Below are 15,111 nucleotides of genomic sequence, written 5' to 3' on the forward strand. Positions count from 1 at the left end.
ACTTGACGTTTTATCTCAGTGTATCTTCACCAACTAGCATTACCATTCCAAACATACAGGATCCAAAACATCAAGTCATCTTCTACTCCCTCTCTTAAGCTAGTAATTGCTCAGGTTTGTCTAACTCTTAACCAGAATGCTCTAAGAACTCCCTATATATGAGTAACATAATCCACGTAGAATTCATACACAGGGCCTAAGATAAGTGTTGAATGAATGTTAACTATGATTTTTATTATATACATCATGACCCCCATTTCTTCTCCTTTCATACATAGGCAGCTAGCAAGAATTAAGAATATTCCCAGGAAGGCAAAAGGTACAAAAAATACCAACTTGGTTTATTGGATAAAAACAGTGGTAAAATGGACATAAAGCCAAAAGTTAGAAAGAGACATTTTTACATCCTCCCCGGACTCAAAACCATATTTCCCATCATCTGGGGTTAAGATGTTAGACAGCCAGAAACCCCTAAAATCCCTCACTCTTCACCTGCACTGAAAACAAGGCTTGCTGTAGGGGAAACCAAGAAAGGAGAAAGTCAGAGGCAACTTTACTGCCGTCTAACATCTTCATCCCTGTAAGTCTCTGGGTTGGAGGGAAGCAGGAAAGGAATAAGGGGGCCAAAGTAGCTGGGAACAGCATCTAGGGCCCATTGCCCAAGATGTCCTAGGGGAAGTTATCCTTGTCCCCATCCAATCCCTAATAAGTACCATTGTCAGGCCTTGGGAAATACAGTAAAGGGGATAGTTGGTTCAAAAACCAGGTGTGGTCTCCAAACCCTCCTCCAGCACTGGTAAAGCCCTGAAAGTGACCGTCCAGGGCTGTGGGCGCCACATCTTTTCCCTCCTGCCCAAACAAGAGGTAAAAAGGAATTCCTTGGGATAGAGCAAGCCCAGCTGCTCTTAAATCTCCACGTCGCTTTCCTTGTCATTGTCATGGTCTCCATCATAGAACTCATTGGGTGCCTCTGGCCTGCAAAGCAAGGGAGAGAGGTCAGGGTCCTATTCCCCAAATTCTCATCTTCCCCCACACAGGCACCCTCTCTGGAGCAACGTCTTAGGCCCCTTTTGTCAAGGAACTACTCCTCTCCTGTTGGCAGAGACTGGTAGCGATCCATTCCATCCATTCTTGTAGTCAACAAACATTTACTGAGGGACTACTCTATGCCAGCCACCATCATAAGCCACAGCGATACAGTAGACAATAAGTTCAGTAAAATTTCTGCCTATCCTCAAAACACTTACCAAATAAACAAGACTGACAGTAACTAACAAAGTAAGTAAATAAAGATGATAATTTACCATGGTGGAAAATGCTCTGAAAAAAAAAAAAAAAAAAGAAAAGAAAGAAAGGGATCTGAATGAGAGTGAAGGGGAGAAAAAGGGTAAACTTCAGGAAGAATTATTACAGACAGCTGTTCTAAGGTAAGACTTCAAATCCGAGAAGGAGCTAGCCAGACAAATATCTGTGGAAGCCCATTTTAAGCTGCAAGAAAACCAAGTACAGTGTTATCAGGTGGAGGCTGACTGATGTATTCCAGTAGGAGCACGGAGGCCAGGATAGTTGGGAGCAGTGTGCAGGGAGGAGAGTAGTTACAGACAAGACCATGGACATAGACAAACACCAGCACACAGGGCTTTCTAAAGCCCTGGCCAAAGAATGGGGCATTGTTCTAAGAGCAATGGAAAGGAGAGTGATGAAAGGGATGCAAAAGCAACTCAGTGCCCAGTAAGTACTCAATACCTGTTTCTTTCTTTTTGGAAAACTACTCTCTGAGAGAATATAAGTAACTGAAAACTGAATTACCTTGCCCACACTGATAACTGAGCAAGAAGGGAGAAAGTCGTCAAAGAGAAGCTGGAGAACAAAGTCAGGGAAAGCCCTATCTGCCTGGTAAACAATGTCTCAGTTACCTCCGAGTGCATAAGAGTTAAAGATGTGGGGTCAGAGACTCAGGCTTGACTCTCAGTCCTGATATTTAACTAGCTGTAGGACCTTTGGCAAATTACTTAACCTCTCTGAGCCTCAGATTCCTCCTCAGGTAATTTGAGGATAACCTTTTAGGGTTGTCTGATGACAGTAGAACGATGACATGAAGATACATATGTTTTAATATAAAGCACTTAGGATTGAGCCTGATGCTTAGCAAATCCACAAAAAGTAGTCACTCCTATTACAATTCTGCAAGTGCTATGCAAGCTGGAACTATAGGCATCAAAGAACAGGAACTCGGTGAGTGGGCTCACAGTGAGGTAGGGCTTAGGGCAGGAAGAGGCCTGAGGCTTCTGCTGGCTGTTGAGAGGGGGTAGTATTATACAGAGACTAGGCCCAGACACCAGCCTAGAACCAGAGATGAAAAAGCCAAACTTTGCCAAAAGGAGAAACTTCAAAGCACATTTCTAAGAAAATCAATTCTAGAAGTTAAGCTTCAGAGACCTGGAGAAGTTGACAAGGAGGCGATACATTCAAAAGGAATCCTTAGGCCAGAGGTTCTGATACCTCCTCAACCAGGAGTGGGAAGAAGAGGGTGTTCATGGAGGAGGAGTAGAGTGGTTCCAAAGGTCCAAGCAGTAAAGCCCAGATCTAAAGGAGAAATCTGAAAGCTGACCTCTAAGAGAAGCAGATTCTGGAAGGGACTGAGAAGGTCATCACACTCAGAGCCAGCTCGAACCTCTAACACTGCGTGGGAGGTGCAGGTAACCAGCTGTGGTTATCCCTCAATCAAGTAAGGATATCTGTTCTCCATTAAGTGCATCTGTTTCTACACTTCTTGTTTCTGCTGTCTTTTCCCTTCATTTTTCAGAAAAACCTATTCTGGGATTTCAAAAATTTTTTAAAAGCTCTAATCTTTTTTTTTCCCTAACTCAATGCACATGTAAATATTTTAATATGTATCTCAGAAAGATAAAGACTTAAAAAAAGACATAATATAATTATCACACCTGAAAAAAATGAACAGAGGAAAGATATCAAAGGGTCTTAGAGAGTATATAAGCAATGACCTGTAGAGCTCTGAACCTGGAAGAAGCATGTAAAATGCTGGGAATATTATAAACTGTTATAGATTTTTTTGGAGGGCAATTTGGCAACAAATATAAAAAGTTTTAGTGCACACAGCCTACTGAAACAAGCATACAAAGACGTATATTTGTATAAGGGGGTGCATCACCATATTCTTTGTGATGGTAAAAAAAAAAAAGGGAAATAATGTAAATGCCATCAGTGGTACTTAGATTATGCTACACCCACACAATGCAATATTATACAGCTAATAAAATAATGAAGCAGATCGATACATAATCACATGGAAAGATATGCTGTTTTGTTAAAAAAAAAAAGGTGTAAATTGTAGAGCAACTTGTATGGAATAATCCAACTTACATTTAAAAACAAAAGATGCACAAACTCTGAGAATGAGTGTGTAGGTGTTTGTGTTCATACATGTATGTTGAGTAGTATACTTATAATCTATTGAAAAAGATCTATCTGAAAAAATAGAAATCAAACTATTAACAGTGGTTACTTGTCAAACTGGTCTGGGACTGTGTGAATGCAAGCTTAACATATTTTGGTGTTGTTTAAAATTTTGACAATAAATTACTTATTTGTGGCATACCCACACACATACACACACACCAAGAGTGTGGAATTGCAACAGACCAAAAAGTAAGTACTAAAGGAGCTAAGCCAAAAGCAATCAAGCTAATGCCTTCCAATTTACTTTTTCCCTCTTAATTTCCCCCATATGCCTGTTGGAAGCCCCTGCTGTCAAATCACTGCCCCAGACCTGCTATAGTTCTCTTCAGGACCCCTCTCCTCTGCATCAGCCTCGTCAGTCCTGTCATAGGTCAGAAGGTCTGCAGGCACATCATGAATCTGGACGCTAGGTGCATGGTTCAGCATCTTCAAGTTTTCAAAGATTGTCTGGCGGATCTGGTCCAGGTACTGATTTGGGATTTGGAATAGAGAGTGAGTGATTCCCAGAGCACCCACACTTCTAGCTACCTTTCACCCATACCATCCTAGTTCTAATCCCTTTCTGAATCCTAGTTCAAGTACCCACCTGATAAATGTCCCTCCTCCCGACCCCAATTGCCTCTACTTGAACCCAGGCTGTCTCCTAGCTGATAAGAGTTATAGTGACAACTAAGAACTTTCCTCTCTTCTCTGGTTTCTCTGATTTCATCCTGGACCTCTCCTAGGCTCCCCCAACCCTTGTGTTCAGTTTCTCCAAGCTGCTGACCTGGCGTGAGTTCTGATTCTCGATGCGGGTGCTGACATCTGGATGGAGTGTGAAGTCCGGGGCAAAATACTCGAAGTATTCTAAGCACGGAAAGGGAGATCAGGAGAGAAGGCATGGCTTAGACAGGGACCGGCAGGTCCTGAGACTTCCCAACCTATCTCCTTCCCATCCAAACCCCCCCGCAAAAGAGCTGTCCAATCTTTTCCCTGCTTAGGAGTTCAGTCTGCAGAGCTCTTAAAGTGTCAAATTTCCAACCTGTAATAATAATAAGAAAAAAATTCTGATCTGCCTTCAAACCAGGCTATTCAGGGGTCTTCTGAGAATGGCTTCCTGCTATGGGGTATCATGGGGTGGTCCTTACCACTATAGGGAAGCTCCTCACTAATGGCCTCTTCTACCAGCAGCGATGTTTCATACGTCCTGAAACCAAACAGCAGAGTGGGCTCAGCTGAGCAAGTGGGCTGAAGGGCCCACCTGGCCATCTCTCAGGGAGCCCCCAACTCACAGTGGACAAGGGGGAGGAAGAAAATCAGGGAGTATGCTCACCAGCAACGGGCAACATTTCGGACAGTATAGCCACCACCACCTAGCACCAGAAGAGGGATATTGAAGCTCTTGACATATTCGACGCATTCCCTGTTAAAAGGAACCAGGGGAATAGCTGGAGGAAGTTCTCAAAAACTCAAAGTGTACATCTCTAGCTACTGCCTGGAAGGAGCACAAGGGAACTAGAAAATGTTCCATATCTTTTCTCTTTAATTTTTTTTTTTTAACATTTATTCATTTTTGAGAGACAGAGAGAGACAGAGCATGACTGGCGGAGGGGCAGAGAGAGAGGAAGACACAGAATCCAAAGCAGGCTGCAGGCTCTGAGCCATCAGCACAGAGCCCAACGCAGGGCTCAAACTCACGGACCGTGAGATCATGACCTAAGCCGAAGCAGGACACTTAACTGACTGAGCCACCCCAGCGCCCTGAAAAGGTTCCATATCTTGATCTAGGTAATGAAATTCATTGATTTATACTCTTGAGATATGTGTAATGTATTGCATACATATTGTATCTCAATAAAAATTTAAAAAACAAAGTGCACTCCCACCTCCATCCTGCTCAACACCCACCCTGACACCCTACCTGTTAATCAACTATTCTCATTAATGCACCAATAAGTGCTGTCAGTTCTAGCCTCCAAAATAGAACTCCAATCATGTACGTCTCATTGGTCACCTTCTCTGCCTAAACCCAGGCACTGCATCTGCTGCCTGGACGACACCAATGGCTTCCTAGCTGGTCTTCCCACCTCCACTCCAGTCCCCAACCCCCACCCCAATCCTTCCTGCATTCAGCAGTCAGAGCCGTCACTTTCTCTTTTTATTTTTTTAATTTTTTCTATCTTTATTTTTGAGAGAGACAGAGACAGAGTGCTAGTTGGGGAGGGGCAGAGAGAGAGGGAGACACAAAATCCAAAGCAGACTCCAGGCTCTGAGCTGTCAGCACAGAGCCTGACAGAGGGCTCGAACTCACGAACCATGAGATCATGACCTGAGCCGAAGTCGGACGCTTAACCGACTGAGCCACTAGGCGCCCCAGAGCAGTCACTTTCAAACCTGAGTTGGATCATGTCACTTCCCTGTTTAAAATCTTCCAGCAGTTTCCCATCATATCTGAAATATAATCCAGACTCCTTACCATGAGGTAAGGGCTCTGTACAACCTTGCCACGGCTGCCTTCACAGGCCTCAAGCCAAACCACCTCCAGCTTGCTCCCTGTGTTCTTGCCTCACTGTTGTGACTTCATCTCCTCTGCTACACCAGCTCTTCCCTGTCTCAGTCCCTCTGCATGGGCCTTTCTCACTGCATAGGAGTGACTCTCCCTATTCTTCCTATGGCCCATTTGCCACCTACCCCCACTTTGTGTATCAAGGCCCAAAGCCACTTGAAAACCTGGGGGCAGGGAAGGAAGGCAAATCTCACCCATGCCCTCGAATGCTGAGGTTGAAGCAGCCTAGACGATCACAGCCCAGAGAGTCAGCTCCACACTGCAAAAAGCAAAACCCCAGGCAGCTGCAGTGAGATAACCGATCAGAACGTCCCAGATGTCCTTCACTTCCTTTCCCTGACCAACACTGGGGCTCTCCTCCTCCCTGCTTTCTTCCCCTAAGCCCAGGCAGAGCCCTCTTGAGGAGGCACTGACAGTATTACCTGGAGCACAATGCACGTGGGTTGGTAGAAGTCCACTACCTGGTTGATAACCGGCTGGAAAAGGTGCTTGTAACCTGGGAGAGGGCCAAAGATGGGCACCTGGCACCCCAAGGGGATGGGGAGACAGGGAACAAAAGGAAAAAGGGGGTTGAGAGAGCATGTAGCCCAGGAAAAGGGGCAACCCAAAGAACCAAGTCACTGGTTCTGAACTTCTGAATGGGGTCCCAGACACCTTTGAGTGACTGATGAAAGCTAATGACCCTTTTCCCAAAAAAATGCACCTACACATAAACATGTTGCATACAATTTCCGGGGGGTTCATGGTCCCTCTGAAGGCCATTCATCCTTAAGGACACCTGGCCCAATAGCAGACAATACCAGGCAGAAGAGGTTAATTCAAGGAGAGAAAGAAGAGGTCTAACGTGCAGGGAAAAGACTTCAATACTTACTCTGGTCATCAATGCCATCCCGCAAGGGCACATTTAGACAGTAGTAGCGGCCACTCTCTGCTCCAACTTCATACATGTCACCTATAGGGAAGTGGAGAGTAGGGGGTGGGAGCCATCCACAGAGGGCACTCACAACCCAGCTGCTTCAACCCCAACCCGTACCCTGAGGGCCTCTCACTACATCTATGTCCCTCCACCACATACTCCCTAGAGCCACCCCACCTCTCGTGGCTTGCATTCATTCAACAAATAATATTTGTGGGCCTACTATGAGCCAACCTGTGTACTAGGCACAGGGGATCTAGTAGTAAAAAGAACTAAGAAATGAATGAAATCCCACCAAGCTTATATTCTTGGCAGGTGGGCATGATGAGGAGGGACACAGTAAACAAAACAAAACACCGCAATAAATACAAATAGCAGTGAGTGCTCTAAGAGAAGCAAGCACGAGGATGTGACAGAGTAACGGGGAAGGAGGGATTACTTTTAACTGTGGTGGTCAGGAGAGACTTCTCTGAGGAGAGGACACCTGAGCCGAGACCTGAAGGTTGAGCAGGAGGCCATCACGGTGAAGAGCTGAAGGAGCAAAGGGGACGGTCATCCCTATTCCCATACCTGTGCCAGGAAAGAAGTAGTTTCCATATTTGTGGAAGGAGACTGTCATGACCCGGTCAGTGAGGTAGAAGGCTTCCTGAACTCCATCACCGTGGTGGATGTCAATATCAATGTAGAGCACCCGAGGGTGGTACCTGGGATGACGGCCAAGCCAGGGTCTGAGGTAGAATGGAACTCCAGCAAGAAAACCATCCAACCCACTCCTCCCAAAACAAGGTCTGGAATTAGGAAGAGTCTGCTTCAGCCCAAATCCGCTGAAACCTAATGCCATCCCTAAGGGCAACCCTGGGGCTCCAGCCTGGAGGCAGGGACAGGAGAGGGATGTGCAGAGAAGACTGAAATGTGAGCAGGCAGCAGGGAGTTTCCAGCAACACACAGAGGACGTAGTCTGAGCAAAGCATTATGAACTGTGGAGAAGCTAGTATGGGGGTGGAGGCCGGGGTCAGGGCCAGTGCCATCTGAGAGACCTCCTCACCCACAGGTCTCACAAGTCCCTCCAACTCCTCCCAGGCTACTTACTTGAGCAGCTCCAGGATGCCAATCACAATGTCATTGACATAGCAGAAGCCAGAGGCCTATAGTGAGACAGTGGTCTTACAAAGAGAGGAACGACTCCTCTACCCAGCTGCCCCCTACTGTCATCCTGACCACCTACCTAGGGCAGTCATTGTCTCCCCCATCATCTCCTCACTCACCTCAAATTTCTTGGCATGGTGCAGACCACCAGCCCAGTTAATGGCAATATCACAGATCTGAAAGACAAACACCCAACTCACAGTCCTCTTTGTCCATCCCCAAAGCTGGAAGCTCAGGCTCAGGGTTAAGGCCTTGAGTGAAAGGACCCATAGGAAAGGGAGAACAGGACTCAGGGCCATGGTCACCTTGTTGTTCAGCTGGGTTGCTCCTTGCAGAGATGCGCCTGTGTAACGGGAACAGAACTCAAAGAGCCCGGGAAACACTGGGCTGCAGGGAAGAGAAGCAAGTCAGAGCTCTTTATTTCCAACCAGGTCCTTCCTACACCTCTCCCCTAACTCCAAACCCCTCCAACCTCCATTCTTTAATAACCTTCTCCCCACACCCTATGCACCCAGGTTATGTGCAAATTTATTCAACGAATATTTTGGACCAAACCATGTACCAAGCCCTGTGCAAGTCACTGGATGGAAGTAAAAAAACATTTAACTCTGTCAGGGAGTTTGCATCCTGGCTGGGGAGAAAAGTAGGCAGCTTCTAGGTACTTAAGCAATACACCAAAAAGGAAATAAGTTAAGAGAGAACATAAACTTTTTTATTCTTAAAAGATTCTTTTATGCATATCAGATTTTAACACAATGTTCAATAATATTCTTTAGAATCACACATTTTTAAGAAAAAACTGTATTCCCATATACAGTTTAAGGATAAGGATAACCCACAGAAAGTAATAAGGATAAACTATAGAAAGTCTTTAACAAAGCGTGTGGTACCTAGTACTCCAGAAGTTGATGTTAATTATAATTATTACCTTCTTTTTTTTATAAAAAGGAGAGGCTTAAAACCAGATACAAAACATTATATATTATATGGCTACATTTATATAACACTCTGGAAAAGGCAAAATATAGGGACAGACCTCAGATCAGTAGTTACCTGGAGCTAAGCTGGAAAGAAGAGACTGACGGTAAGAGTATAAGAGCCCTTTGTGGGATAATAGAAATAATCTATACTTTGATACACACTGTTAAAACTCTCAGAATTACAAGCCTAAAAAGGGTGAGTTTTAGGGGCACATGGGTGGCTCAGTCAGTTAAGCATCTGCCTCTTGATTTCTGCTCAGGTCATGATCTCACAATTTGGGAGACCAAGCCCCATATCAGGCTCTATGCTGACAGCAAGAGACTGCCTGGGATTCTCTCTATTTGCCCCTCCCCTACTCTACCCAAAATAAATAAATAAAAAAATTTTAAAAAGGGTTAATTTTACTGTATGCAAATTTACCTTCATAAACTTGACTTATAAAAAAGGAAAGGATTGAAAGACCCCTCCCTAGTTTTAGTTCTCAAAAAATAATCGTTCAGCTGATACATTTGACTACAAAAAAAAAGAGGTGTAGGGAGTTTTATAATTTCTCAAAGGTTCTGGGAAGAATTAACAATTGATACCTAGAAAACTAAGCAAATGAAAAAACAATGTGATTATCGACTCCTGGAAAAACAAAAAGGTGTACAAATAGAAAAATTAAATCATACTATACTATCTGGCTCTGTAGTAAGTGAATTTTTCAAAGTTATAACGATGTAAACATAGAATACTTATTTAATAAAAATAGTGATATATTGTGAAGGTGGAAGGGAAGGGGAAGCCAGGGTGATGATATGAGGAGACTAAATGCTCATTTCCCATACTAAGAGCTTAATAGAAAACACTTTAAGTTGTAAAGTGAAAAAATAGCAATACAAGCACATTACAACAGGCAGTATAATATGGTAGCACGATTTAAGAGACAAATTCTGGAGCCAGATTACCTAGGTTCAAACTTTGACTCTTCAACACTTGGTAATGATCACATTGGACAAGCTATTTAAAGTTTCTGGGCCTAAGGCGCCTGGGTGGCTCAGTCCATTAAGTACCCAACTCTTGATTTCATTTCAGTTCAGGTTCATGATCTCACACTCTCTGTCTCCCTCAATCTCTGCCCCTCCCCCACGCATGTAGGCTCTGGCTCTTTCCTCTCTAAACTAATTAATTATTAATTAAATTTAAATAAATAAAGTTTCTGTGCCTAAGTGTCCTCATCTGTAAAAAGGAGACAATAGCAGACCCTGGTTCACAGAGATTGATGAGATTAAATGAGCTAATGCCTGTGAAGCATTTAGGATAGTACACAAAATGCCCTGACACAAAGAGGGCATTACTTAAGTATTAGAGATTATTAGGAACAGTAGTAGATTAATATCAGTGCTTTGAAATCCAAAGGTAAATATCAGAAGAAATAGCTAAGGATCTGAAAGTGGCTGCCACTGGGGAGAGGGATTTTTTGGGTGGGAGGGATAGATCTGGGACTGTTTTTTTTTTTTTTTCCATTAAAAGCTTTGCAGTATAATTGGGTTTTTTATAGTACATTAATTTGAAAGCCATCAAAATTAATTAATTAATTCCCAATTAATTAAAAGGGAAAATCCCTGATTCTCATCTGAAATACACACATAGGTGTGAGTGTAGCTTAAGTTTGACAGCACAACCGAGGCAGTGCAAAGGGCCCAGTGGTAGGTAGTATTCCCTAACTGCACAGAGAGCAGTTACAGAGCCCCAGCTGTGGCCTGAGGGTGACTGCATTCTGACACCTGTAAAGTTAGCTCAGAACCAACAGCAGCAGCAATAAAAAAAATACCAAGGAAGCTCCCAAGACAGCATGCGATCAAACACCAAAAGACGAGGGCAGTGTGTACAGGACAGAACTTTGTGCCTCGTGTGGTCAAGAAAGTCTTCATGGTATGAAACTTCATGGTGGTGTGAAGACCAGGAAGGCCTTGGAGAGGTTGAAAGAGGAGCAAAGGGCATTCCAGAAAGGAATCCAATGCAAGCAGGGACATGAGGGTAAGCCTGGGAAGGTGGTCAATGCCAGCCTAAGGACTTGGTTTCCATCTTCCAGCCCAGAGTGCTTCCACTGGCAACACCTTTCGGTGAACACTGAAGTGTTTGAAAACCTGGGCTTTGGATCTGAATCCTGCCACTTTCACTGACCAGTTTTGTGATTCGGGCTAGTTACGTAAATCTCCTCAAATTTTGGTATCCTTATGCCTAACTTAAAAGGACTACAACATCTCACTGTTGACGTGAGAATTAAGTGGATGTACCAGCAAACCTGAGCATAGCAGAGTAAGCACTCAATATTAACAGTAGCTGTTGTAGGAAACTACAGATCAACAGCCTGGTTTCCTCAAGAAATAAATTCAAAGTAGAGGAAACACTACAGATTAAAAGTCTTAAGAAATGTTATCAACCAAATACAATCAACTGCAAGAAAGAAAAGTTTAGGAGACAGTTGGAGAAATCTGAATACTGACTGCATATATGATGATATTGAGGAATTACTGCTAATTTTTTAGGAGTGATAATCACAATGTGTATGGGGGGGGGGGGTTGTTCTCTTTTGTTTTTAATTTTTAGAGTTAGGGAGAGACAGCAGGAGTTGAGGCAGAGAGAGAATCTTAAGCAGCCTCCATGCTCAGTGAGGAGCCCGGCATGGGGCTTGATCCCAAGACCCTGGGATCATGACCTGAGCTAATAACAAGAGTTGGATGCTCAACTGACTGAGCCACCCATACACTCAAGCATGTACAGTTCTTTTTTAAGAGTATCATTTGGAGATACACAATAAAGTATTTACGTGTCGTTTCAAAAATGTTAGGTTTGCTTTAAAATGATCTGCAATGCAGATGAAGTAAGATTGGTCATTTGTTTATAAGTGTTGCAGATGGTGATGGATATAGGGGAGTTTACAGTACTATTCTTTCGAAATGTTTGAAATTTTCCTAATAAAAAGTTTAAAAATAAATTGAGTAAGGGTAACTGTTATGACTATTACATTTTCATGAATATATACAAGAATGCAAGCAAGGATCATGGCTTAACTTTGTTATCCACTCCCTTCCCCAAAGGACCTAACTCTGAGTCTTCTTTGTATGAAAAGCTCAATGTAAACCTCTCTCAGGGTAAATCACTCTCTTACTTTTAAAACACTTTGATAATTTCTGTCTACTCTAAGGGTAAGAGCCTCAATTAATAGGGCTATTTACCATTTAAAGGTTCTAAGCATCTCTTTAGCCTTGATTCCGATCACTCTTTCCTTCATAAAATGTGGTTGACCTTTTTTGTTTCTCAAATGAGTGGCATACCACACTTGCACAAACCCTCAGCACAGATTGTCCCTGATACCCAATGACATTCCTGCCTCAACTTGTGTCCTCCCAACCACCTTTCACCTAATTACTTCCTATTCTTTCTTCAGATCTCCTTAACCTCCGTTACTTCCCCTAGAAAGCCTCCACTGACAACCCCATACCCATGACAGGTAATTCTCCCAAGTATACACTCTCACAGTTGGCCATGTACCTCTCCTTCACAGGACTTAGCACAGGGCCTGGCCTAGGGCAAACAACCAATAAATATTTGTTGAAAAAAACCAAATGAGTAAATGATGAGTCACTGACAAATAGGACCCCTTTCATATGTTCCCACTGCTGCCAGGAGACCTCATTCAAGCATTCTCCTTGACATGGCTGGCATTAAAAACCCCAGGCCTCCCCTCACCAGTCATCGCCCACGTTGAAGGCATTAAGGCTCTTGGTGAAGCCTTGCATATTGGTGGGGCTGACTCTCTGCAAGAAGTCGATGTAGTCCTCAGAGTGAAAGCGGCACATGTCATGCTGGGAAGCCTGGTACGGCTTGAAGACCTCGGGATGGAAAACAAGGTGAACGGAGGCAAGGTCAGTCCCATTCATTGGGCTGAGACTGCCCACACTGACCCCAGCCCCGCGGAGTGTCCAAAAGCACACACAGCAGTGGTCCTATCACTGCTGCAATCCTTGCTATTATATGAAACAAACATCAGTAAAGATGAGAGGCTCTGATTAGCCAGGTGGGGTACTATGATCAAACCTTCTAAAGACCAGTGGGCTTGCCTTCTTCCCACTTCCAGCCCAATCTTTCCCACCTTCTCAACCTTGAGCCCTGATCCATTGCACTTTTCCTTGGACCTCCTAGTTTTGATTCTTTCCATACTCATCTCCTCCCCTTGGCTCTGATGCCATCCTTTCTCTCCTTGGAGTTCTTAATTTTGGAGTTAAATAATACAGGATTTGTGACAACCTTCTAATTAAAAACCAAAGTGCCAAGGTGCTAAGCCAGAGATTTATTATCTTTTGAGGGGTTCACACGGTTCTTTAGAAACTAGGCTAGAACAAAAAGTTTCTCTCCCCAGAAAGTGCACACAGGTACATACCAGCAAACAATTTCAAAGGATTCATAGAATCATGCACTAACATCACCTCAGTTTTTTCTCTAACGATTTCACTTTTCTGTGCCTCAGCACAAACAGTGGGCAACACTCATTCATACTGTTGTCCAATTCCCCTTGTGACCCAAGAGGGCTAAACTTAACTGCTATAATCGCCTATCACAACTATAAAATCCAAGCTGGGGATTATCTGTCCCCATGTGCATATCTGGGAGATGGGAGCAATTAAGTAGAACTGTGTGGGGGTATTCTAAGTTCATAAGGAAATACCCACGACATCTCTTCTCTTTCACACACACATAGGTATTTGCGCACAGGCCTGCGGAGTCCTCCCTGGAGCTCTAGCTCCTTAGAGGCACAGAGAGGTTGCGGAGAAGGGGTGGGAACCGGTGGGAACACTTCACATCCAGATACAGTGATCCAGCCCCCTCTCTCTTTCTTGAAGCCACAGCACTGCCCACACCCTAAGATGCTGAAAAGGAAAACATCTGCCTTTAAACCAGCCCCACTCCACCCTAACCACAGGCCAGAGGTTGGTCCACTTGAGGTCAAAGGTTAGCGATCTAAGATGAAGAAGTAACTCCCACAAGTCGGTGGATCCACCCACCAACACTACGCACAAGGTGGGTGTTCCTGACTCCTGAAATCCAGCCTCCGCCCCATCCCAAGGGTAGGTCGCACCCCGTGCTTTCAGTGCAGCCCACCTATCCTAGGGCCGCCCAGCTCGCCCCCACCCTCAAAACCCAACAGCGATGTTGGGACTCACGATCATCTTCTTATAGAGACCGTAGTGCAGGACCAGACTATGGGTCAATGCCAAGCGATGGGGCTTCATAGGGTGCCCTGCCCCTGGGGGTGGGAAAAGAGTTCGTCAGTACCCTTCCCTGGAGTTGTAGTCCCCCCGCCTCGTAACTCCCGCGTCCCGAAACCCCTCGCGTACCACCTTGTTCCCTCACCGTAGTGGAAGTTGCCCACGTCAGGGTCGTAGAAATAGGCCACGGTCTTGGCCATGGTGCCGGCGGGACCAGGCCCCGTGCCTCCGCCGCCCGCCCGGCTGCCTGCCCCACCCCCGCTCGTACGTGCTGCGCAAGCACGCAGCCTGCCTCTGCGGAACCGGGAAATCCAGGCCCCGCCTCCCGACCACGCCCCCTGCGGAGTTCCTCCCCTCGCTTGGCTAGCCCTTCTAGGTTCTGGAGCGTGAGCTTCTGGACTTTGCGGAGGACGCGTAGCATCGGTCCTAGGATGCTAGGGTCATTTCCTTCCGGGCGGGGGCCAAATCCTCGGGAAGCTGAGCCATCTCGTCCAGCCACCTGCCCCAAACGGGGCTCAGGCCGTGGTCACCAGTCTAGGAGACTCCGGAGAACCAGCCACGCTGTCCCTCTTGGGTGGAGAAAGCCAGCTTTCCCCGGCCCACTGGGAAGATTCCTGACTATCCACTCGGCTGAGGCATCTGAGGGCCGGAGCCGCGCCCGGCGTGCGGGATAGACCCGTGAAGAGCACTCTCGTCTGACTGCCTGTGCTCCCCGCCCGGACCCAGGCTCGGCGCCGCACACTCCCCCCGCGGAGGGGGGACGGCGCAGTCACGCGCGCACCACACTTGCG

The 15,111-nt window shown here is 45.4% G+C and overlaps 1 protein-coding gene across 3 annotated transcripts; it reads right to left on the reverse strand.

Moving 5' to 3' along the window:
• Nucleotides 1-320: 320 nt before the first annotated feature.
• Nucleotides 321-14,741, reverse strand: HDAC3 (histone deacetylase 3). Of its 3 annotated transcripts, none has more exons than XM_011282619.3 (15): nucleotides 14,450-14,741; nucleotides 14,276-14,358; nucleotides 12,804-12,946; nucleotides 8,393-8,474; nucleotides 8,207-8,263; nucleotides 8,031-8,086; nucleotides 7,512-7,645; nucleotides 6,897-6,977; nucleotides 6,448-6,521; nucleotides 6,220-6,284; nucleotides 4,793-4,882; nucleotides 4,608-4,666; nucleotides 4,247-4,326; nucleotides 3,791-3,948; nucleotides 321-975 (listed from the first exon to the last, which is right to left on the reverse strand). In XM_011282619.3, exons 1-15 carry the CDS (start codon nucleotides 14,739-14,741, stop codon nucleotides 906-908), a joined length of 1,524 nt encoding a protein of 507 aa, XP_011280921.3. In that variant the 3' UTR covers nucleotides 321-905. The 3 variants fall into 3 exon arrangements, with proteins under 3 accessions (XP_011280921.3, XP_044895859.1, XP_003980911.1); XM_045039924.1 differs by having other exon boundaries at nucleotides 7,512-7,669; nucleotides 14,466-14,616; XM_003980862.4 differs by having other exon boundaries at nucleotides 14,466-14,615.
• Nucleotides 14,742-15,111: the final 370 nt, after the last annotated feature.

Source organism: Felis catus, chromosome A1 (genome assembly GCF_018350175.1).
Source record: "Felis catus isolate Fca126 chromosome A1, F.catus_Fca126_mat1.0, whole genome shotgun sequence".
In the NCBI taxonomy this organism is placed as follows: domain Eukaryota; kingdom Metazoa; phylum Chordata; class Mammalia; order Carnivora; family Felidae; genus Felis; species Felis catus.